General features: G+C 34.5%; 1 protein-coding gene across 2 annotated transcripts in view; it reads left to right on the forward strand.

Annotated features, from left to right (window-relative positions):
- The window catches only part of RASA3 (RAS p21 protein activator 3), a 148,775-nt gene extending 133,081 nt beyond the window's left edge, over positions 1-15,694 (forward strand). For both annotated transcript variants that reach the window (XM_039349133.1, XM_039349134.1), the window contains 10 exons: positions 1,240-1,346; positions 3,201-3,278; positions 4,447-4,524; positions 5,674-5,747; positions 6,766-6,872; positions 7,082-7,164; positions 7,666-7,874; positions 9,422-9,525; positions 11,335-11,518; positions 13,341-15,694. In XM_039349133.1, the coding sequence (XP_039205067.1) occupies positions 1,240-1,346; positions 3,201-3,278; positions 4,447-4,524; positions 5,674-5,747; positions 6,766-6,872; positions 7,082-7,164; positions 7,666-7,874; positions 9,422-9,525; positions 11,335-11,518; positions 13,341-13,416 (1,100 nt within the window). In that variant the 3' untranslated portion in view covers positions 13,417-15,694. The remainder of the gene's footprint in view (positions 1-1,239; positions 1,347-3,200; positions 3,279-4,446; positions 4,525-5,673; positions 5,748-6,765; positions 6,873-7,081; positions 7,165-7,665; positions 7,875-9,421; positions 9,526-11,334; positions 11,519-13,340) is intronic.
- Positions 15,695-25,017: the final 9,323 nt, after the last annotated feature.

The following is a 25,017-nucleotide window of genomic DNA, read 5'->3' on the forward strand; positions in this document are numbered from 1 at the left end:
GGTGAAAAAAGGTCTGGAAAAAGAAATCCAGAAAGCACATTGAACTTCTAATAAATATGACACTATTGTTAGATGACTATTGGTTTTCTCCTCATTTTCATCCTAATAACTCTGCACTGAGGAAAGTAAAAAAGGGGAGTGAGCAAATAAGGTAAGTGAATAATATTAAAGATATCCCTGGAAGGATTTTTACTAGGAACTAATCAAGGAGGAATAAATTTGTCCAGAGGTTGGATAGACCTTGATAGCTCGTAACTAATTGCTAGTATTGAACCATGTTATTACGGAGTGTTTTGATGACAGAAGAAGACTTGATCATTAGTTGTCAGGATGACACTTCAAATGGGAGGCTTATAAAACTTTATAGTTTTAATTCTTATGCTAATCAATGACTCAAATAAATAAACATTAACAACAATTGCCTTCCACTTGGACAATTTGATAGCTATTAATAAAGAGATGATGGCTAATCTTGAGATAATATAAAAGCCATAAAAGATATTACTAGTATTGTAAATTCTAAACTGAATGTAGCTGAGAAAAGATTATCTCAGCTGAAAGATTGTGGGAAGTCAGTAGATACATCTATAATTGCTTTATGATTGTTTTAAAATTATAAAGGGAATGCAGAAATCATCTCATCATCACACTGAAACGGAAAAATATCCCGTATGTCTTTAAGTTCCTGTTGAAGGAGGAAGATTATGTTCTTTTCTTTATGTTTTGTATTTTGTTACTATTCTTATTTTTATCCAGACTGCTAAATATCTTTATTTTGGAGATTAAAATATGCATTCACTTATGATAGCTGTACATCCTTGGCTGCAGAGGAAAATTATGAATTGCAGTTACTTCCACAGATGTGATCAGAATAGATGTTCAAATATTGGTCATTAAGCATATTGTTTACCCTCACCCTTCTTACTTTACCGGCTAAAATTCTTAATTATTGATTGCCACTGTATTCAGTTTAGATTCCTCTTGGCATATTCAACTCTTGTTTTCATGGGCAGAAGCATCTCTTATATACAGATGTTTCCTCTTATTTTGAGAACCTGAATTTAAATAGCAAGTTGCAGATAGCTCTCCATCTTTTTACGAGCAATTGTTCATCTTAACATTTTCCGCTGGATTGAATAAGATGTTTTCATCTATCACTCTTTTCTTTTTGGGGTGGTCTGAATCATTTGTAGAGTAGAATCACAACATTATCATTTGTATTCTGTTTTAAAATTATAGATGACCCAGATGTGAGGTACACAGCAGTAAGCAGCTTTATTTTTCTGAGATTCTTTGCTCCTGCAATTCTTTCTCCAAACCTTTTTCATCTTACACCACATCACCCAGTAAGTACTTCAGCTTCTGGAGGTCAATGACAAGCCTAGAAGGTCTTCCGCTTTGAAGCCCTGTGTCTTTTTTACTGCTGCTCTTTTTCATTGTTTGGATTTTAGATTTTATCTGGCTAATAACAAGTTATAATTTGTATCACTTTTTTTACAATTCAAATGCTGAAATGGACAATACTTAGATATGTACAATATCTTACACAATAGATTAATATAAATGTTTACACTTTGTACCAAATGTCATATATGGACATTCCTAAAGGGTGATAAAATTTGAAAAAGAAATCTTTACCATAAGGTTAACAACTTGTAAGGTCAGGCACTGTTCCAGCAGCAAAAATAAAAAGGGTGAGTGCCAAAAATGTTGAACAATCAAGAGTTAAGTAAATGACTCATGAGGAAAATTAGCTTGTTCATCTGCATACTTGAAGAAATAATTTTTGTTTATTTGTTTCTTTATATGCAAGAATTTAGTTTTAAAATTTGTTCCAAATTCAAATATATCTTATTAATGTGCAGCACGTTGATGTTGAAAAAGAAAATGTTGAAAGCATAAATTCAAGTTGTGGAATTCTGTAAATGTGCATATTACTTTGTATTTTTAGTAAAAAAAAAAAAGTTCTACTTCAAAATTGGCAGTTTGAATTTTTCTCCAGACTGAACTGTTTTCAGCACAAAATTATTTTCAGGCTGATTCTGTAAATAATATATTTATTTAATTCTGCAATGTTGGCTCTTACAAAGGAAACTAAATAGGAATTTTAGAGAGTCCTGTTTCTTTAGGTTTTTTTCTGTCTAACAAAAAATTAAAATTTTATTGGTCAATCTGGAAAATAATAAATTTTCCTTAACCACTGCCTTAATTATTGCCTTCATATTTGTAGATGAGAGACAGACTATTAGAGGAACTAAATTTTTTTCCACTGTGTAAGATATGAGCTATCTTTTCTTTATAAAATAGTAGAGATGAATTTGTATTCATTGTTTCGCATGCTGCTTTATTATTTTATTTTATTTTATTATTTTTGATTTCTATAGCCACTGATCTCAACAAATGACTCTGGGTGGCATACATCATAAAATAAAACAATTTAAACAATACAAAATAACTATATGGTACTATAAAGCTGTCACTATGGTTGTTAATACAGTCAGGAAATGGGGCCATATTGGGGACCTCAGGCCTAGGCACACAACCAAATCTTTATACTCTTGTGAAAGGCAACAAGGTTGGGCTAATCTTGATACCGGAAGAAAGAATGTTCAAGAGGGCAGGAGCTGCAGCAGAGAAGGCTCGTCTCTTGATTCCCAACAGCCGCCATTCCTTGGCTAAATGAGACCCACAACAGGCCCAACCTGTCTGCTCTGTGCTTTTTTGCTTTCATGTCATCATGTTCTTTGATTGTCAGTTGTATGAAAGCTACTTGTAAATCCTAGACGTCCCTACAAGTCCCCAAATAGCTTCTAAAACCAATTGCGAATTGTTACATAAACTTATGTATTATATGCCAACACTTTAGTCAGTTTTTTGACAAAGTATCACTTAGTGGTCATGTTTTCTTCTTCAGAATGGGTTTTTTAAATGAATAGACATAAGATTCAAAAGGATGTGAAAATCCGTCAGAATCTTGCAGAGAACAAATCTTCCTCCAGGCATTCAGCTTTTTTTTTTTTTTTAATGAAAATAAACTAAGCAGAGTGGCTGGAGAATCCTGCCAGATGCAAAAGTCCTTAAAATTTCTTCCCACTTAAATTTACTTAAACTTTACATACAGAGTAAGAAAATGTATTTTAATAAATGTTTATGGTTTCCCACACACAAATTATAACGTGGTGGTTTTCTCCTTTGTATAGGATCCACAAACTTCAAGAACTTTGACGCTGATCTCTAAGACCATACAAACCTTGGGAAGTTTATCAAAGTCTAAGTCTGTAAGTATTTCATAGTTTTTTTCATTACAGAACTTTTTTCAGTGTCCCGAATCATGATTGTATTTGCACTTTTTTAAATTAAACCCATCCTTAAAGTGGCACTGAATGAGGCAAAATAGAAGACTGTCTATGTATATTTAAAGGGATGAAAAATAATATCAGTTGAAAATCATCCAATGATTCAAAGTGTATATTGTGCAAAAAAGCAAAATAAACAGATCATATATTCAGTTCATGCAAAAAGATCACACAATCCACTAATAATTACATAATACAGTTACCAAAATGATTCACTAGAACATCTGTAAAAATTATCATGTACCGGTAATGAAAATTGGTGGGAACATAAAATACAAAAAGTAATAAAAATGAGCAGGTTAAAATAGTGTAAGATTTCCTAATACATACTGATAAAGTCTTGGCTCATAACACACCAGATTTAACTGTGGTTGAAAATAAGAAATTATGGATAATTGATGTGGCAATATTGGTATAGTAGAATAGAAGACAAAGAATTGGAGAAGATCACAAAGTATCAAGATCTGAAAACTGAAATGAAAATTGAAAGATTCTGGCATAAGCTGACCATGATGACCCATGGGTTATTAGCACACTGGGTGCCATATCAAAAAATCTTAGATGGCACTTAGAATATTGGTGTATTTCCTTCTATTAATTGCAAAAGGCCACACTGCTTGGATCTTTACTTAATACTACACTGATACATTATGACATCCTATTCACTGATGTGAATAAAGACCAACTGTGGACAGATAATAAGAGTAAGTTACCTTTAAAACTTTTTTTTTTACTACAGTATAATCTGAATAAATCCATGTTTTGCCAGCTTTGGGAAGAAAGAGTGGGAAACAAAAATAATGCAAGTCTTAAGACTATATGAATTGTGATCCAGTAGTTTTTCTAAACCACCCCCCCCCCCCAAAAAAAAAACCCTGAGAGATGATTCATGTTATCCACTCAGCATGGCTGGCCATTTCCCCCCTGGAGCTTAAAGTTTGTGAGGCATGTGTCATATGAACTAGTACTCCTGAATTGTTTCTAGCCTTAGGTCACAACCTAGGCCATTAGGGAGAGACAAGTTAATGAATCTTATTTTTTCTGTATTTTGATCTCAAGTTTAATGATCAAAATGGTGGTTTTATTGCAGGCCAGTTTCAAGGAATCATATATGGCTATATTTTATGACTACTTTAATGAGCAAAAATATGCAGATGCAGTTAAAAATGTAAGTATTAGAAACAATGTTTTGTGTGCTTTGGGGGAATGCCAGCCAGTTCCATAAATTATTATTTATTTATTTTTTAAAATAAATGCTTTATGAATTTCATAAATTTATGAATGGCAATATTTTTATGAGTTACATGCTTTATATTCTAAATAATTAATTAGAAGTAAAAATAACAATGGAAAAGATGGGAAAATATTAGAAATAAATTTTTTGACCACTGAATGGGTTTTTGCGTACTGATTTAAAGGTTCCTTCAATAGATATCTTCAGAGTTGCAATAAACAACATGAAATAGTGCAAATAGTGTGATCATTTTGAACATTCTCAAATAGTTCAGGATTATACGTTGACTTTCTGTTACTTCTAGATTTATAAAATACTATAAATCTATAAAATACTACAAAATACAGAATTAGTAACCATTTATCCAACATTGAAATGTAATAAAAATTATGCTATCAGTGCCTCTGGGGAACATTGGAATGGGGAAGGTTGTCTAGACATATTTTTTTCTTGATGTCGTTCCCATACTGATCAGCCATCTACCATATGGATTAATAAGACATTTATGATCAATATATTTGACAATACACTATCAAAATGTCTGCATCTCCTATACAGAATTCATTGACAAGAAGCTCATACCTTTCATTCGCTTTTAATTAATTATTGCCCTCCATACCTGTTGGACTGCAGTTCTTTTAATTCTAAACCAATATAGATAAAAACTATTATATAGGCTGGAATTTATAATAGCTGGATTTCCACATGTTTGAAGGGCACAGGTTGAAATAGACTGATTTAAGTATTCTGAAATGAATGTGGAAACAAGCATTGGATCAGCATCAATCGCAACTGCAATAAAATATCAAAACTAAGCCTCAGGAGAAAGAGAAGAAATAGATATAATGTATTATGTATTTCTAAAAAAGTTTCAGACGCATATGCAGACCCATAATATGGTTAAGCACAAGATACTTAACATAATTTATTTGTACCTGAGGAATTAATTAATCTCTTTCTTTCTGTTTCTGTTGGCCAATAAATCAGTGTTTTAAAACTTGAACTTACTTGCTCCAACAAGTAAGAATTAGATGACATCTATGTTAAATGTTTATTTCATATCTATTCATTCTTTCTCCCAAGTTCTTGGATTTGATTTCATCCTCTGGAAGGAGAGATCACAAAATTATAGAACAACCAATACTACTTAAAGAAGGGTGAGTTTATATCAGTGTTATTTTTCCAAATGTGTAAGATTAAATGTTTCATCTTCTGCTCATAATGGGTCTAGCGGGGTTCTGTAAAGTTCTATGCAAGTGTTGTGCTGATTAATATGTGTTAAAGGCTTGGATGTGGAAATTGAATTAAAAGAAGTGCGGATAATTACTGTTAAATTTTTAGACTATTGTATTATTATTGAAAACACCAACTTTTTTCCCCATCAGAAATATTTCCCAAGTACCAAAAACATGAAATATAATTAGGTTTAAGATAAAAGGGGTACCTGCTTCTAAATGCAATTAATTTTAATCAGATCCATAACATATACCTGCCATTTCAAACTTTGTTGCCTTCGTTTAAAAATTATTTCTACCAACTGAAAAAAGCAAAAATATTGACTATCTAACATTCCCTTTTTAACAAAAAATGAACTTCTCAACTGTATTTTCCTTCTCTCTTTTTTGTCTTTGCTTGGCCTGGTGTGTTAAAGATGCTTAAATAATGTAAAGAAAGTTAATAATATTTCATGGAGATAAGATAGTAAAGACAGATGACTTTCTGTCTTTCTGTTATGTAATATATTTGCTCTCTTATTAAGCACCTCAACTAAGAGCTTTGACAATTCAGCTACAAGTTCCTAAACGCATGGGTGTATATGACTAGTAGAAAAAGATACCTCATAGCTGATGTTAGTCTACTTGCTGTCCTTGTTGGTGCCTCTTAAAGAACACATGTCTTTTCCTGGGCTTAGATGCTGGCAGTGCAGTTCAGAAAAATACACATTTGAGTTTAAGAAATATCAACATGACGCTATCTCTCTAGTGCCTCCTTAACTGAAATGTGTAGTTTCTTATGAGGATGCAGCTATATTTGACCATGATTTCTATAGTGCAGAGTTTCACAGCCTTTAGGGATTTCTCAAGATTGGTTGCTTTATAAGAAGAGCACAATTTCTGACAAGGACCAGGCTGACTATATATTTATGTAAAACTGCTGTGGACTTTTTTGCAATAGATTTATGATCAAAAGGGCACAAGGCAGAAAAAGATTTGGCATGAAGAACTTCAAGAAGAGATGGTTTCGGCTCAGTAATCATGAATTTACCTATCAAAAAAACAAAGGTATTAAAGTTTTTCTTTTCCTTTTAATTTAAACATTAATACACTATTTTCCAGGAGAAAATTAATCAAAAAACCCCAAACCACAATTGGTGATTAATAATTAAGGTGGTACAGAATATAATGACAATGCAATTGTGACATAACACATACATATGTTTGTATATAGAAGGAGTTTAAAAACATTTTTTTCTTGTAATTATCCACTGTAGGTGATCATCCATTATGCAGCATTCCAATTGAAAACATTCTGGCAGTAGAAAAGTTGGAAGAAGAATCTTTCAAAATGAAAAATGTAAGTAGTTTCACTTCTTAACTATTACATACAACCCGTACTATACACTTGTTTCTTGGAGGGGCCAGTTTGGTCTAGTGATTAAGGTATCATGCTAGAAACTGGGAAATCGTGAATTCAAATCCCATCTCAGTCCTGAAAGGTAGCTGAGTGACTTTGGCCAGTCACTCTTTCTCAGACCAGCCCAACCATAAAGGATTGTGGTTGTGGGGAAAATAGGAGGAAAGACTATTAGATATATTTGCTACCTTGAGTTATTTATAATATATAATATACGCATACACACTCTCACACACAGCCTTGACTTGTAATATACTTTATAGTCTGCTACACAGTTCATATCAAAGGGTTTAGGATGTGAGCCCATCGTCTGAGTGAGAGCCAGCCACTAAGCAACCTAATGATAAAAATACATATTCTAACAGTTTTTGCCCTAAAACATTATATTTTAAGTATTGCTCCATGTTAATAATCAGTTGTTTTTCCCTCCCTCCCTTTAAGATGTTCCAAGTGATTCAGCCTGAAAGAGTGCTCTACATTCAGGCCAATAATTGTGTTGAGGCCAAGGACTGGATTGATATCCTCACCAAAGTTAGCCAGTGTAACAAGAAACGGCTCACTGTCTACCATCCTTCTGCATATCTTAATGGGCACTGGCTGTGCTGCAAAGCTATAGCAGATAATGCTCCTGGTTGTACTCCTTGCACTGGGTAAGGACGCTTCCTGTTTTAAATTTTGCTTTAAATATTTGATGATGAGACATATCCTGGTGGATGATGAAAGAATGAGACCTGATGCTTTGGATGAACAGGCAGGTCTGACAATATGCATTAAACACTACTAGTTTTTCTTCTCTATCCAGTTTTCCTTCTAGAAGCCAGTAACTTTTTAATATGGAACAGGCTTAGAAAATGTATTCTAACAAGACTAGAATTATAGCCGAAATTATTAAGTAGGTAGGTTATGCTAGAAATAATTTTATTTACTACGAATATCCTCAGTTAGCTAGGAAAGGGATTTGGATGTTTTTATATATACTGTAGTTCTTACCAAAAGTGCATGCAGCAGGCCCCCATCTTTAAAAGAAGAGTTCTTATTTCTCTATCCTATATAAGAGGATATGCCTTTTCAAAAAAGAAAGAAAGAAAGAAAGAAAGAAAGAAAGAAAGAAAGAAAGAAAGAAAGAAAGAAAACCAATCATATCCCCAACACAACTGTGCACCATCCAAATGCAAAATAAAAGTTTTATTAGTATGCGCTAATTCATATGCATATTTTGTTGATTCAAGTCATCCCCTAATCAGTGCTGTTAGTGTGCGTATTCTGAAGGTATAAAGTTGTTTAGTGGCTTAGAATGAATTTGAGTTCCTGTTGCTCTCTTAGCTGTGACTTTTCCTGGACATGGATGAGCAGGCCATGTGACTCAGTGCTATGATTATTTTATGCTAATGCAGTGCATTTTATATGGAATCATTCCTGAATGAGATTTGGAAGAGCTTATACAGAGCATGGCATCAAGGTTTCTGTCGGAAACATCTTTTAGAATCCATGTTTCAGTGACCTAAAGGAACAAGATTGGCTGCAGATACATAACATTCTTCAAAATTTTAGTAATATGTAAGGTCCTTAATGAGTTAGGAGTCTGATAGGTTCAGAGAACATCCTTCCTGGCTTCAACCTATTGAAGTATTAAGATCTGCAAGATGGGAGATGGGCAGTTTCAAAAATTAGATAGATAGATAGATAGATAGATAGATAGATAGATAGATAGATAGATAGATAGATAGATAGATAGATAGATAGATAGATAGATTAGAGGCAGGTGATGGCTGGATAGATAAATATGATAGAGGATGGATGGATGGATGAACGGACGGACGGACGGACAGACAGACAGACAGATAATTAATTTTGATTTTCAGTGCCAGGCGAAGATTTTACTCACTCAAGATTTTGGTTTTTTACTCACACATTTAATAACCTCAGCCTGATTGGCTGAAATACACTGCAGGCAGTAGAATTCTTTCTTTTCTTTATATAAATGTTATGGCTCTTATTTGGAATACCTCCTCCTTTGCATTATTTTGTTCCTGAGAATTGGTTTATCTCATACATCAGTTTATTAAAAATGTATTATCAATCTGTAATAAAAATGATTTGATTGTGGAGTCTTGTTCTCTTCATCAAAACCCTTTTCAACCCATAAATGAAATATAGAGTTTCAAAATTTCTTGACAATATTTAAATGATTGTGTAGGGGTCTACCAGCAAATATACAATTAGACATCGATGGAGATAGAGAAACAGAACGCATCTACTCCCTGTTCAATCTGTATATGACCAAACTGGAGAAAATGCAAGGTGGGTATGCAAATGAGTTATTGTTTTGTCTATGGAACTCATTTTATATAAAATCTAATAATGGACTTTTCTTTCATTTCTGAACATTCTCATTTATTCCCCCATTCTGAATAAGTCACTTTTTTTTACAAAATGGGAAAAGGAGGGCAAGGAGAGCAAATGAGGGAAACAATGTTGTACCAAAGCAACACAAACTCTGCTGTTTTTGTAGAGGCACTGTGACATTGCACATATATATAGCAGAAAGTTTTTCCGGATCCTGGGGACACCTCTAAAAGACACTTTTAAATCTTTGCGTTGGGATTCGTATTTTTTTTTCCTTATGGATATATTAGTTTGGAAGTTAATCATCTGATTAACTGAATGTTTTGAATGTTTTTTTAAAATTACAGTTGCAGAGAAGGTGGGCCTCTTAATCGGGTTCTTCAAGAGAGAAGTTTTTAAAGCATTGCTCAAGATCCCCCACTCTCACTGCACACATTCCTTTCATAATGACTACCATTTGTACCATTTCTACTACTATTGGTGGAGGGTCTACGACAACTCACCGCAGTCAACTTGCCACGGCCCAACTCACTGCGGGACAAGAATTGCACTAATATTGAAGAAATGGTGGAATAAAATCATTAAAGAAAGGATGTCAAAGAAAGGACAAAATAAAATGTGAATGACAAAAATTAAAACATTTTAAAAATTATTTTAAATAATTAAATTGAATTGTCCCACAGCGAGTTGTCCTGTGGCAAGTTGGCCATGGTGAGTTGGCTACGGCAAGTTGTCCCATTCCAGTTGGTGGAAGCTTTATTGTCAGTGCAGATAGCAGCCGTTGACAGTGGTGACATTTCAGATCAGGTCCATTACCAGAGCTAAAGAATGAAACTTCACTGCGTTTCATTTCACAGTCCTAAAACAAGGAATTTTCACATCTCTTGTTTGATAAAGAGATTATAATTTGGTAAAGAGATTATAAATGTGATTTATGAGATTTTAATTTGGCCAAATGAAGGTATGGGTAAGGCTACACAAAGTGAATAGCAGAATCGCTAATATAATAGTGGGAGAAAGTCCTTCCTTCCCTGAGTAAGCCATAACTCAACTATGCAAAAGTATATATATAGGACACTACAGTTTTCTAGATTTTTATAGTAATTCAGATTCTTAGGCATGTTATACATTTTGCATTAATAGATTCTTTTGCAACACACAGTTTTCTATCTAAGCCACCTGCAAAACAGTTTTCTCTGTCTGATGGCCTCAAAATTTATTGATCTTAAAGTCCCAGAATACCTTCCTGGTGCTCATCAAATTATCTAAAATTTGAAGTCCAACGCATCAAGAGGGCACCAGGTTGAGGAAGGCTGATATAGGATGCAGGAATTCATATTGCTATTAATGGCCACTAGCTTAGGTAAAAGGAGAGAAATATATAAGGTATTATGTATGTCTTATAACAATATAATAAAAAGGACAAATATCTTGTAAAATAAATCTTTAGCTAATATCAGTAATGGAAAATAACTTGTTACTGTCAATAAAAACTCATTAGCAGTGTCCTTATGAATACCATTATCTCCATGCCCAGCTTGGAAGCTTCTAAAGTTGATTCTCACTGAATTTTCAAATGAACAATCTGATCTTAAGGATTCTTTATATGGTCAAACTACTCCAATGTATTATCTCTTATTCAATTTTATTCTTAAGATTGTCTTGTCATTCTCAGGATACAGTATTAACTGAATCCTGATCATGTGTAATCATTATTAGCCTCATAAGTTATTAATCTTTCTTTTTTGAAATCTCTTTTGACAGAGGCTTGTGGCAGCAAATCAGTGTATGATGGGCCAGAACAAGAAGAATATTCAACTTTTGTCATTGATGATCCTCAAGAGACTTATAAGACACTAAAACATATTATAGCAAATGTTAAAAACTTAGAACAGGAACATGCCCAGTACAAGAGGGATAAGTTCCAGAAGACAAAATACGGAAGCCAGTAAGTGTAGGATGATCTCAAGCACTATTGAAACAGCATTTGGCTCCCTGGCAAAACAAGAAGTGTTGGTTAAGTTTCAGTTTGCTCTCAATGGCCTGCAATGGATAGATTTGTTGCCTTTGTTGAATTGTTGCTCATAAAGGACTTATTCATATTTGTAGCATATTTCCAACATCTGTTCCTCTATGGCAGCGTCATTGAGCCTATCACTCTCCTCCACCATCATACACCATATACTAGTGATTTTCATTTTTTAGAATGGCAGTTTTCTGCAGGCTAGTTTCAGATCATTAACAATTAGTGGTATGATTTTATTGAGAGCAAGAAGTTAACAGTACGCTAGTTTTGCATTGACAGATTCAGAGCAGCAGCGCTTAAAGCAGGGGTCCCTAATCCCCGGGCCGTGGACCAGTACCGGGCCATGGCATGGCAGCAACTGGACCGCACAAACAAGCAAAGCCCGATCCACGAGATGCAGGCAGCACACAAAACTATGTGTGGAAAAACCTGTCTCCGCGGAACTGGTCCCTGGTGTCCAAAAGGTTGAGGACCTCTGGCTTAAAGTATCTGTGCTGCTAGATATTGCATGCAAAAATGAGCTTGTCTTGGACAAAGAGAAGCCTTCTACATCCTTTGTAGAAGGCTATAGCTCAATATTGGAGTCTATGCATTATAGGAAAATGTATGAAGTTCCAGGTACATGAAGTTCTTGGTGCTCTTTGAGCTTGGTTACTTTGTTGCAGATATTTCATTATCCAACTAAGTAACAATGATGATGTCTTCAATTAGGTAATGAATCTCCAACAGTTCAACCCTGAGTTACAAATATTCTCTTCTATTGGTAGTTCCAGGTATGACTGGCAAAGATTCTTACTGGAAATTCTTGGAAGTTGCAAGCTACAAATTACCCTTATGCCCAGCAGCAGTTAAAATACTGGTGATAACCCTCACAACCAACACCACTATCCCAGTCAGAGTTAATAACAAAGGCAATACTGCAGTAAAAATCACAAAATCTTGAGCAAGCCCCCTTGTCTCTTGCAATAGTCCATGATATTTACTAAGGAAAGTAGACAAGCAGTGAAATATCAGGCTATTTTGTTCTGGAGAAGATTGCCAAATACTAGAAGAAGCTGATATTTTATTTACAGCAGGCATGTCAAACTCACAACATCGCGTGACATATTGTGACTTTTTCCCTGTTGCCAGCTATGGGGTGGGCGCAGTTTTGGTATGATGCATCCAGCCCACAGGCCAGCAGTTTAACATGCCTGATTTACAGCATATTCATTTAGATGGATTAATGGCCTGATTCTTCTGCCATATTAACTGAGAAAGGTAAATTGTAATTTCAGCACAAAGCTATTAGTTTTACTCATTCACTACAAGAACAGTCATTGTCATTTTTTATCACAAGGTAAATATAATCTTCCTATCGGCATATTTGTTTAATGTAATAAGGCATCTCCTATGCAGGCAAATCACATACTCTATGTCTCTTCTCGTTCTTGCTTTAACTTTGCCAAATCTTAATTTAGACAATCACATGATTATTCTCTAAATCTCTGGATTTTTTACCTGTACAATCTGTGTCGCTTACAAAGATATCCATATATATTCCATGGGTTGCCATTATGCATTTTTATTTCTTTAAATCATCGTATTAAAAGATCTATTGTCCATCTCACAATATTATGCTATCATTCATGTCAAAATTTTCAGTCAATATATTTTTGTGGAGGATTTTTCTTTTTATCTGAAAATTAAGAATAAACATGTCAATCTTTCCTTCAACTTTTTCTTCTTTCTTTTTGCTTTCTAGGGAACACCCCATTGGTGACAAGAGCTTCCAAAGTTACATAAGGCAACAGTCAGAAATCTCAGCTCATTCCATTTGAAGTCTGAAGAAAGTTATTAGATGGTGTAGCTGAAGGACTGAAGAAAGAGAAAAGCCACCTGTAGCAAGATGTACATAACAAATGTCAAGCTTGCTGAGGCTTGCTAAGTGTTTTCTCTCTCTCCAAGAACTATTACAATTGTTGCTATGCACTTTATTCATCTGGTGTTAACAGATGAAGGAACTCTGCCTTCTGGGTAGTTTTCATCATATGTGTTGTTCTGCATTTTTAAAAGTGTTCCTCTGGTTTCTTGGAATCTAGTGATCAGTTCAATGATCAAAGCCTGTGGACTTCATATTGACAACTTCCACACTCCTTTTACATGGCTGGGAGCCTTTTTTCTAGATTTCTAATTTTTGATGGCTGACTAGGGGCTACTTTGCATTATGCCACAGAGCAATTAGGAAAAGCTTTGCAGTATTTGCTTTTTAATGAAGCGAAGCCCAGTTGGTTATAAATGTAATCTCCCCTCACTGGAGCTTGTCTTGACCCTAAGAAGACTGAACAACAGGGTATTTTGTTAGCGTTAGCAACATATTATTGGTTTAAGAAGAACTGGCTTCTAAAAAGAAAGTCTACTATTTAATGGTACTCCCTGGAATTTTTTGATACAGAGTTGTTTCCACTATGGCAATCAATTTCTATTTTTTTTCCTATAAATTTAAAATGTTATAAACCTGAATAAATACATATTTAAACAATTTAAGTATGTATACTACAAGAATGCTCATATAGTAGTTGCAAAAACAATCGTTTGATTATCAGAATTAATGATTTTCTACTATTTAAGGGCCATTTCAAATGCAATACATTTCTTACATCTGTAATATTTCCATGTAAGAAATAAAATCAACTATAAGCAATTTCTCAGTGAAATGAGCACACACTTGGTTTTGATGACATTTACAGATGAAAGCAGAGATAAAATTAATCAGTGAAAAGTTGACTTAATATGTAGTACTGTAGGTGACCTCACCAGGTTCTTCCTCAGGGAATTTGGAAAGCAAAGAATGGCTATAGTCTCTGATACAAAAACCTATTTCTTCTCTAGCAAGGTTGACTACAGCATAGTACATACTAATACATTTCAGCAAGAAATGGAGACAAATATTTTTTACAAGATGGTTTGCACAACCTACACAGAAGTATTATCGATGTAAGAAAACAACATTCCATATGAAATAGACTGAAGAAGGCGGAGCTGTAATGTAATATTTACTTATTATGCTCCCTTAAAGTTGCAGGATAAGGTGTTAGTAGCAAGATATCAATAAAGAGATCTTATCAGAAAGATATGGAAGCTTTATACTGAATGTTGCATGTTCCTGTTCTCCTCGCCCTAGTATAAGCATTTAAACAAGAAGTATTTCAAGAACTGTGAAATAATGCAGCTTCAAGGAAAGATATGGTTAGTTTGGGTTGTTTTCATCACATTAACATACAGCTGTACTTTGTTAATATGTTATGAGTAGATGCAGAGCATAAGATTTAAAAAAAAAAAAATCAAGATGATAACCACACAATTACAATCTTGACTTTTTGACATCCCTTCCCACAGATTCCCCTGAATAGGTGAAATGGAATGTGCAGCAAACCTCACTGAATGCAAATAAATATTGTTGGCGGCTGACAAGGGTGTGTATATGTGTGCGCGCTATAAAATTATAAAATGGTTTGGACCCAGATCAAGTTGGTTGCACTTTAAGCCCCACTGATAGCTAGAACGTTTGTTATGACCAACATAAGCCTTCTTTATTTTTCAGTTAACCTAGATATGCCAAACTGTCTGGATCCAACCCAATATAGCTGATTGGTTATATCATAGCTTTTCTAAGAGTCTGATTCACTGCATGTTGGGCTTTGAAAAAGTCAAAGTAATGTGACATAAAATACAGGCTAAATGAGACTACTCTTGGACCACAATTAATGAACATTCAACTTGATGCAAAGTTTCTTTAGATCCTAATATTAAAAGTGATGTCTGCAAAACCAGCCTCACATAGTCAAATCCATATAAAAAAGAGAATGACAATTCTTTTATGCAGCGTCTATTTTTAATGGTTCTTGTTGTTTTTAGCATTAGGTTACATTAGGAAACTATAAGATGAGAATTTATATCCTATTAATTGCCAACAGAAGTGCTCTGAACTGCCATTTGAAACTGCCAGTTTTTTAAAAAAAATATGTATTTGTAACTTAATAGTCTTTTGACAAAATACTAATGACCTGCAATGTGTGTTCTATTTGCCAATTAAAAGAAGTGTTTTATTTCTGAAAAGCGTATGTGTATTCATTACAAACTAAATATTGACAAACCTTTTCAAAAGGTGGAAGCTGAATCTTCAGCTAGGTATAGGCAGTGGCTACAGCAACATTTCATCAAAGGCTATCTGCATTGCAGAAGGGATATTAGCTTTATCTTTTTGATCAGTCAATTAATCAGCTGTAATTGCCATCAATTCACTATGGAGAAAGCCTGCTTTTGTTTTCAAACAAGGGGGGGGAAGCAGTAGAGCTTTGGTTATCAGTGAAATCCAGTGTGAATTGGTTCACTTATAAACAAAAAAAAACCCTCATTTTTTTTAAAAAAGGAAGTTACATTTGTTCAGAAGTAATTCTTTAATAATGTAAGGAAGAAAATATGAAATAATAGAGTTTAGGAATCCGCCGTTATGTTTGTAAATATAGGTACTCTCAAATTACAATCAATTTAGTAAGCAAAGTTAAAGGCACTGAAAAAACTGACTTATGACTGGTCCTCACACTTTTGGCCTTCACAGCATCTCACAGCCACATGATCAAAATTGGGGCACTTGACAACCAGCTTGTATTTACAATGGTTGCCACATTCAGGGTAATGTGATCACCATTTATGGCCTTCCCAGCTGGATCTTGACAAGCAAAGTCTGAGGGAAGCTGAATTCGCTTAATAACTGCCAGATTCACTTAACAACTGCAGTCATTTGTTTAATGGCAAAAAGGTCATAAATTCACTTAACTGCTTTGCTTAGCAACAGAAATTCTGTAGTCGTAAGTCAAGGACTAGCTGTAATCAAATAATGAGGTGTTCAGCTTCCAGTATCCAAAAATAACTGCAAAGGATTAATACAACAGATTATCTAAATTTAATCTGAAAGTTACTGACACACAATCAACTAAATTATTTGATAGTCCATTTTTGGACTCAATAAATACAAACCAGTATAAAATTAAGTCTACCTAATTAAAAGGCTTGACCTTACTTAATCCGCTGTTAGATTGTTAAATGAAAAATAAGGAGTACAAAAATAAAGTACTATATCACATACACATGTTTATGGCTTAAAATCACAGAAGTAATTATGTAAAAAAAATTTGGAGATGGAAAAGTGAATGTTTCCTCAATTTTTCTGTTGCGTTATTTCCAGTTGACTTATCTCATGAAATGAATGTATGTGCATCTTTTCTTTTGTTTCATTTTCTCCATTTTTTTCCTAGTATTTCCTCTTTTTTTTTTTTTAAGGAATATGGTCTTTCTGTATCAGTAGCTGAATTCTGAATGATGTATTTTGTAGAGTAATGGGAAAGCCAAAGAATTTAATGACAGCCCAAAATTACAGTATGTAGATGGCTTACACTGTATTTAAAAAAATCAGTAATGGTATTGGAGATAGTTAGCAATGATAAGTAATTAATTGAATGCCAAAGTCCTCTACTAGAAATTTATTCTGTTATGTTTTTATTTTATTCTGTTAGTTTTTTGTCATTAAGTATGAGTAATGCTCATTTCTCGAATCACTATATCATATCAGTATATTTTAACAAGTTGCCTCAAATTTTGATATCTGAAGTAAGATCCTAAATTGAGTACATATCAGGTTTAGAAGAATCTTCAAGCTGAGCAGTGTTGGTGACTGTGGCAATTGTTTTAGTCTCTTTTGTGATGTCATAGAAACTTTGCAACAATTCAGTATGGATAAAAGCCACATGTTTTCAAGGCACATTAAGGAAATACATAAACCAGAACAGGACTTCATTATTTTACATGATCAGTTAACATGAAGAATCAAAAGATGCCAAAGGCTATAGCTGCAGCGCACAGGAAACGACTCCAAGGTGTGACTTTTGCAACTAAACTATCCCCAGGCACCCACCGAGTTGCAGAAACCTCAGATCTTCACAGATGTAAGAGTGTCAGGCTCGGCAATCATGCACTGAAGCCTGAATTAGCTGGTCTAATTGAAAAGACATTGCAAAAAGCAGGTAAGGAACTTAGAAATCATATTATTGAACAACATTTGAGAAACAACATTTGTAATACTGTCACAGTTCTGCTTGTTTGTTTAAACCTCACCTCCTTAGCTTTGGTCTTAATGAAAAAAAAAGGCTTCTTTATCCAGCTAGATAGCTTGGAAGGGAGAAAAAACCTACCATTGTGCTATGACTAATATCATTAATTGAAAAATTAATTGCAACAACTGCCAATGAAGATTCTCAGTCATAGTTGTCCCAAAGGTGCTGAAAGAAAACACCTTTGGGTTGCAAGATATAGTTCTCTGCCTTCTTACTCATTGCAGAAATTACTAATTCTATATATCCTGATAACAGCCCTCCAATTTTTTTGGGTTATGGAGGAAAGACAGCCTTTGGAACAAAATGAGATTCCAGGACTCTATTTACAAGTCTAATGTAACTTTTCCTTTTTCTAGAAATTTCAGGTAAAGAAGAAGCTACATTGAGTACAGAAGAAGATCTTCGCTGGTAAAAAGAATTTCCATGTAACAGATGCAAGTGTAATATTGTAATACAAGAACAAATCTGAATGTGTGGTCCAACATTCTGTTCTTCATTGTGATTTTCCAGATGTTACAGTGAAGCAGAGTTTGAAAGGAACAGCCTTCAACAGTCTTTCATTCTTTCTCTAATTGTCATGCTGCTTAAATGTTTGGAGGTTCTTTTTTAGCTGCTACTACTACTACTGTAACTGTGAATATGTTTACCTAGAATTAATTGGTCTAATCCACCTTAAAGTACATACAATATATTATTTAACATTATTACAATTCTATGAAAGATGTTATCAATCTAATGGTGTAAGAATAATGTACTTACTAAACCTGCCTGTTCAGCCAGCTCTATTGAACATCTAATGAGAATTACAATAATGTTATTTGCTTAATTTCAGTTTATTGATTTGTACAATGCCTATATATTGTCTGCTATCATGTTAAGGCATAATTTGTTTAGTCATGGTTACTGAATAATAGCCATATTATGAGATTGCATAATATTTATTTCATGAAATATATTATATTTGCCCACTTCAGCAAACTCTGGGTAGCCTACAAAATCTAATACCAATTAAAACAAAACATAGATGGAACAAAACAATCTGGACTAATAACAGCATTTGAAACATATAAAGCCCTAATCCACATTTTGCAAACTGCAATAATTGGATCCAAGCAACCTGCTTAAGCTGCAGTTTAATTCTTTGGTTTGGTCCAATTTGACATGTAAATTGAGCTATGTGTTGTTTAACGAGCCATGTTTATTTCTAGCACAATCATGCAAAATAGCTAATGTTTCAAATACACTCATGGATAGATAGAATGGTTTTCTAACAGTGGTTCGTACCTTTCAGTTTCATTCTAATAATTGAATTACTAATGAGCAAGTTGAACTTATTGGAATTCTTTTGTAGAATCAGTCACCATAATCACTACATCCTTCATTCTTTTGCACCAAAACTATTGTCTGCTTTTATTGTGAGTCTTAGTGCAATTGTATTCCCCAGAAAGGATCCTGCGTGGAAATATCACAAATACTTAGAAAAGACCTTATGTAAAAATATAGAAACAATGTTTAGAAGTTAAAGTGAAGAAACCAAAAACATTCTGAAAGGCAGTTTTCATACTCTTGCCAAGAAAATGTGATGAATGTGTCTAAGAGGTTACCAGGATCTACTGAAGGACCTTACTTGAAGGTCATTTCACCTATTTTTAGAGATGGGGTACTTTTTATAGCAAAAAAGAAAATTGTAAAATAAGAGAAAAGAGTACCTTAAAAGTACACACAGTACTTTTTTTTTCAGAGAGCATGCAACCCCATTTACAGTATAATAGATAATCTCCCCAATTCACTTACAAATGTTTCCATTTTACTGAGATTCGGTCTCTGTTTAGTGGCTCCCATCCATTCTATCACTGAAGCCAGACATTTGTTCAAGGACTTGAACAGCATCCCCTATTGAGACATTATCACAGCTGAGTATCTTCTGCATATGAGTGACAACCAACTCTAAAGCCCTTGATGACCATCCCCAGTGCTTTCATAAAAATGAAAAAAAAAAAAAAATAAGAGGAGAGAACATGGCATACAACAGCATAGCTATCAGATGGGAAGACCTGAGGTCCCCTGCCATAACAGCAAAATTGTTGTAACAAAGTACCCCAGCCCCCAACTCTTTTACCCAGTGGTAATTTTAATTCTGATGGTTCTGCTGAATCTTATTGCACTGTTCTCCTTCTGTTTGGTTTAATTCTGTTTTAGCTTGAGTTTGTAGTATTATAATCATCCACAGGAGGATAACAATAGGCAAGATGGCAGTTGCGGCAACACAGTCATAGCCCTGCCCCCTTTTTATGTCCATCATACAACCAACGCATTAAAAATGTGCAGGGCTAAAACATCAGAGCTGCAATTCCCATTTGGAAATTTTTGCCATCATCCCCTTATGTAAAATATTTTTACTCTATAGTAATAACATGTAACAAAGATGAAATATGAGCTATTGCTCTGAATTCAAATTTATTTTCAGTTGTTCACTTGAATTCTTATGCAAGGGGATTAAATGTTGCCTTTTTCTTTCCCATCCAGTCTGAAAGCGATAAAGAAGAAAGTGTGTGAAATTAACAAAGATAAAGAGATCAGTCATGAACAAGCTGCATCTGCTAGAGTGGACAGCAGTAAACAAATGGTTAGGCAACAGGGATTTTTAAAATTATTTTTATGTTAGCCAATATATTGTACTAGGAATGGTACATTCCTTAAATGCATCATGTGGCTCATTAGTTGTTCATCTGTGTTAGATTTATAAAATGACTGGAGTTTTGCAGCTGGGAGTAAAATTAGCAAAACCAATGCAGCTCCTAAATAAATGGCATTGTCAATCCATCCGTTCATGGTAATGAAAGTGTGGGCAAATCCATGCTGATGCAGATGTAGTACAGCTGGATTTGATATAATGTGTGCGTTACAGTTCCCACTGTTTCACAGAAAAAAGATGTAAGGGTAGTTTCAGATGTACATCACTTGACTTTTTTTGTTTTGTTCTATTTTTAATTAGACTATGGCTAGACCATTTGATTTTGGCTACACAATATTCAAGGTCCAAGTGATGTGGGAAAGAGAGGATCTGATATTAGAGTCCAGTGGGATATAGCCATCTGGGTGCACATTACAACACTAGTTTCTCTCTTCCACCCCCTCTCTCCACGAATCCCCAGTCCTGGAGGGCTCAGATGCTGAGAAGATTTGCTAAAATTAATCACAAACAGTGTAGACAATAACTAGAACATTCCGAACAATGACACTCTCTCAGTAATTACCCATTCCAAAGTTCCATACTTCCTGCCAACACTCCCTATGCCTATCATATCAACCATGAAGGCAGGACAAACAGGGACTCTGACATCCGCAGGGTGGCTGAAGCAAATTTATAGACTTCACGTCTTTTGGCAGAGCTGGCAAGAAATACTAATCAAACAGACAAAATGATATCTACAAAGCAGAGAACGAAAGCATCAGTGTCACAAGCTTGTGGCTGTTTTAGAGAAAACAGTGCCAATAGCTGAGTAGCTTTTTTTAAAAAAAATCTATGTTTAAATGTGAAGGCAGAAACTGAAACGGAAGATATACTGTATTCTGGAAGATAAAAGCAAGAATTTGTCCTAGCATGAATTTCACAACATTCTTTCTCCCCCTTCCCCTCCCCCCCAGCAAATTCATTGTTTTGAAAGATGCCAAAGAGAAGAACAGGAGGTTGAGATGGGCAAAACCAAATCCTCTCAAATTAGTCAATTCATAAAAGAAACACGCTCAGTCCAATAGCATGGCTGGGTAATTCTGGAAATTGAAGCCCACAAGTCTTAAAGTTGCCCGGGTTGGACACTTCTGAATTAGACTATTGAACATGTTGGCTGGGGACAGTGGGCCCTTCTGAAGGTCACCAAATTGAGGAAAACCATCTTTTTCCTTCTGGGTTTTAGATCATCTTGTGGTAAAAGAAAATAAAGATAATTGCTTTCTCCTTTTAATTAGAAAGATCCGGTATAGATTATGGTCTGTAAAAGTAGAGGCCATTTCTGCTCAGTATTTTCAATAACATTTTAACTGATCTGAACTGATTTAAATAAGATAGTGAGCTGCTAGCAGCAACTTTCATGGGACCCCAGGCCCCTGTTTCTGCCTGCTGTTTAAATGGCAATCTAGGTTATATTATTCTAATAAATGTAAGTTACCTTTCAAGATGCAAAGCAGCAATGAATTCTTAGAGCAGGAAGGATTTCTTGAGTTGAATTACAAGTAGTCCTTGACTTAACCATTCATTTGGTGACCATTCAAAGTTGCAACGTTACATCTGGTGATAAATGTTTTTTTTTTCTTAAAACAATTTTGAGGGTGGGAATTGTTGTCTGGCATAAGAAGCTCAAAGTGGTGCCTTTGTGATGTTCAGTTCCAATGCTGCAGAAATAGCTTATTCTCATCAAGAGTGTAAGTTTGCTCCCATGCTGCTTTTATTTGCTCATATATTCTCAGTAATCATTCCTACTTCCACAGTCTGCGTAGTAACTTCTTCATTTTATAATAAGTCATTTCCAAGATGCACTGGAAGTAATTATTAAGACAGCTTTCTCTCAATTTGCAGAGCTGAGATACACCATGGAATAATCACATGGCTTTGAGTTTGCTCAGATCATTAATGACAGAGATTACGATGATTTATTGGAAAGAACTTGAAATAGATTAGCCTATATCTTCTTCTAATTTTCCCCAGTATCTAACAGCCTAATTGCACAGCCATCTAGAAATAGGTACTGTGCATTTAAAAAGTGCATTCTAGCTTTTTTTCTTAGCCTTAACATGGTCAACAAAAACTATATGGATACCTGAATTTTACATATTTCTTTGATATTGCCTTGCTTTACAATCAAACAATGAAATTATCAAACAGCTGCTTTTCCTGATGAAAAATATCTTTTTTCTTTTTATTAGAGCCTTCTATGTATAATAGAATAGAATAGAATAGAATAGAATAGAATAGAATAGAATAGAATAACTGTATTGTCACTTTAAATGTACATTAATTAACATACATTAAAATGAGATTTCATTGCATAAAGCTCTCAAACGGTAACCAGCTCTGATATACACTGCATAAACATAACAAAAAATATTATGCATATACCCACATACCCACAGCCAAGCCCCTAACCATTCAGAACACACCTCCACCCAATCAGAACACAGCCAAGCTCCCACCCAATCAGTTCATACCCCCACTGGCAGTTAAAAGGAAGAAACAGCTAAGACCACACATTGCTGCTCAAAGCACGAAGCTGAAAACACCAGCCTGAAGATGACAAATGAGACTTCGTCGAAACGTTGCCAAGACACTTCCAATTTTACGCGGGAGAAAACCCGAACAACCAAAGACCTACATACAAATACCCGCGAAAACCTCAGAAAACATATATATATATTCTATATATATCCAGTACTGCAGGCCACTTTAGCTGACTGTGTTCAGCAGGTCAGCGGTTCAAATCTCACCGGCTCAAGGTTGACTCAGCCTTCCATCCTTCCGGGGTAGGTAAAATGAGGACCCAGATTGTTGGGGGCAATGTAAATATATATATATATATATATATATATATATATATATATATACATTGCTTACTGGTGTACACCGCTTAGAGAGTGCTTGCACTTAAAGCGGTATATAAGTCTCATAAATAAATAAATAAATGACACAGAGAAACAATACGTACATGGCGAGAAAAAATAATTTTGCATGTTTATCAGGTGGCTGGCATAGGGAACAAAGGAGTTTACAGAATCTGGTAGTCCTGCTAAAAATACTTTGAAATCTCCTCCCAAATGTAATTCCACCCAAAAATGTTTTTCAACTATATTGCATTTTCTTTTATCTTAGCAACTACAGAAAGACTTGTCATCATTTGTGGAAATTGACCTGAAAGATAAAATTGAAGAGGTAAGTCAGAGAAACATATTTTTAACTTGTTATACATATGATCCTGCCACAAAGACATGGAAATACATATTCTAGTTCTTCTACCAAATATGTTAAATTTATTAAAGCCATAGGATATTTATTTTAAAAAGTGATTGTTGTACTGAAGCCAAGAGTTGAGATGGGGGTCTGACCATCATCTTCCCCCCATAGACCTTTCTGCTAGGAACCTACTCCAAAAGAAAGTGGGGCTGGAACTATAAATGTATTTTGAATAGAATTAGAATTTTAGAAATAGAATTACAATTCACATTTTTAAATATTTATCCCCAATTTTTCTTTGCAGTAGGTAGCTAACATTCATAAAAGCATTAATACCTAATAAACAAAGTTGGAGGGGGTTTAAAATCATTTATAGAATATCCATTATAAAATGTTATGCTAAAAGTATAGTTATTTCCTTGTGTTTTGCAACAGGCAATGTGAGCAGTATGAGTCTCCATTTTTAGAACAAATTTATTTTTAGCCATGTAGATCATAGAAAGTTTATTAAATCACAGCTCCACTTAGCATTTATAAATAGTAATATATTAAACAGCTTGGGTTCTGTTCTGTAAGGTTGTTTTTCCTTTTCGACTGAGGAATAATTAGAAGAGCTACTTTTTAGGAAGAATATTTGCTTTTTCTCCTCCCATCAAAGTTAAAAGGGGAATATTTTTTCATCGTATTTATCCTATGGAAGATATGTAACAGAATCAGCACCACAGGATGGTTTTTCTTCCAGTTTGAGAGAATTTTGGGTATTGGCTTAACAACTGTAGTAGAAGGGAGGTTGTAAGCCTGTCACAGTCGCATGATAATAACCCCACAACAACAGAGCTGCCTATCCCAGTATGATCATTAAGTGAGAACTGCTCCATTACTTACTGATCAAACCTGCTTAATAAAATATTTAAGTTGTCTTTTCTGTTGAAGAGCTTCAGAGTATCCAGGGGTGGAAAATAAAAAAAAAAGTCAGGAGGATAGCCAGAGCCCCATAATTAAAGGTATGTTGCACATGTAAAAAAGAGCTAAATTGTATAGTTGTAACCACCATCTTGACCTTTTTGACCACAGTCATCCTTGCTTCACATACTTTTATACATGTTAATATATAACAGCCATCATAAGAAAGAAAATGCTCTAATAGCTTTTTTGATAAAGTGAATATTAAGGCTAAAAATCAAATTACATTCCCTCTGGCTTTAATGTCATCAACAATGTGACTTTGCACATATAAATATTACAACTGTGCCAGGCAGAACTGAAAACACTTTTCCATAACCTGCACCAAGACCTATCTTAAATATCCTGTTTGTACCAAACTA

Source organism: Crotalus tigris, unplaced genomic scaffold (genome assembly GCF_016545835.1).
Source record: "Crotalus tigris isolate CLP2741 ecotype Arizona unplaced genomic scaffold, ASM1654583v1 scf7180000018227.753833, whole genome shotgun sequence".
NCBI classification, from domain to species: Eukaryota; Metazoa; Chordata; class Lepidosauria; order Squamata; family Viperidae; genus Crotalus; species Crotalus tigris.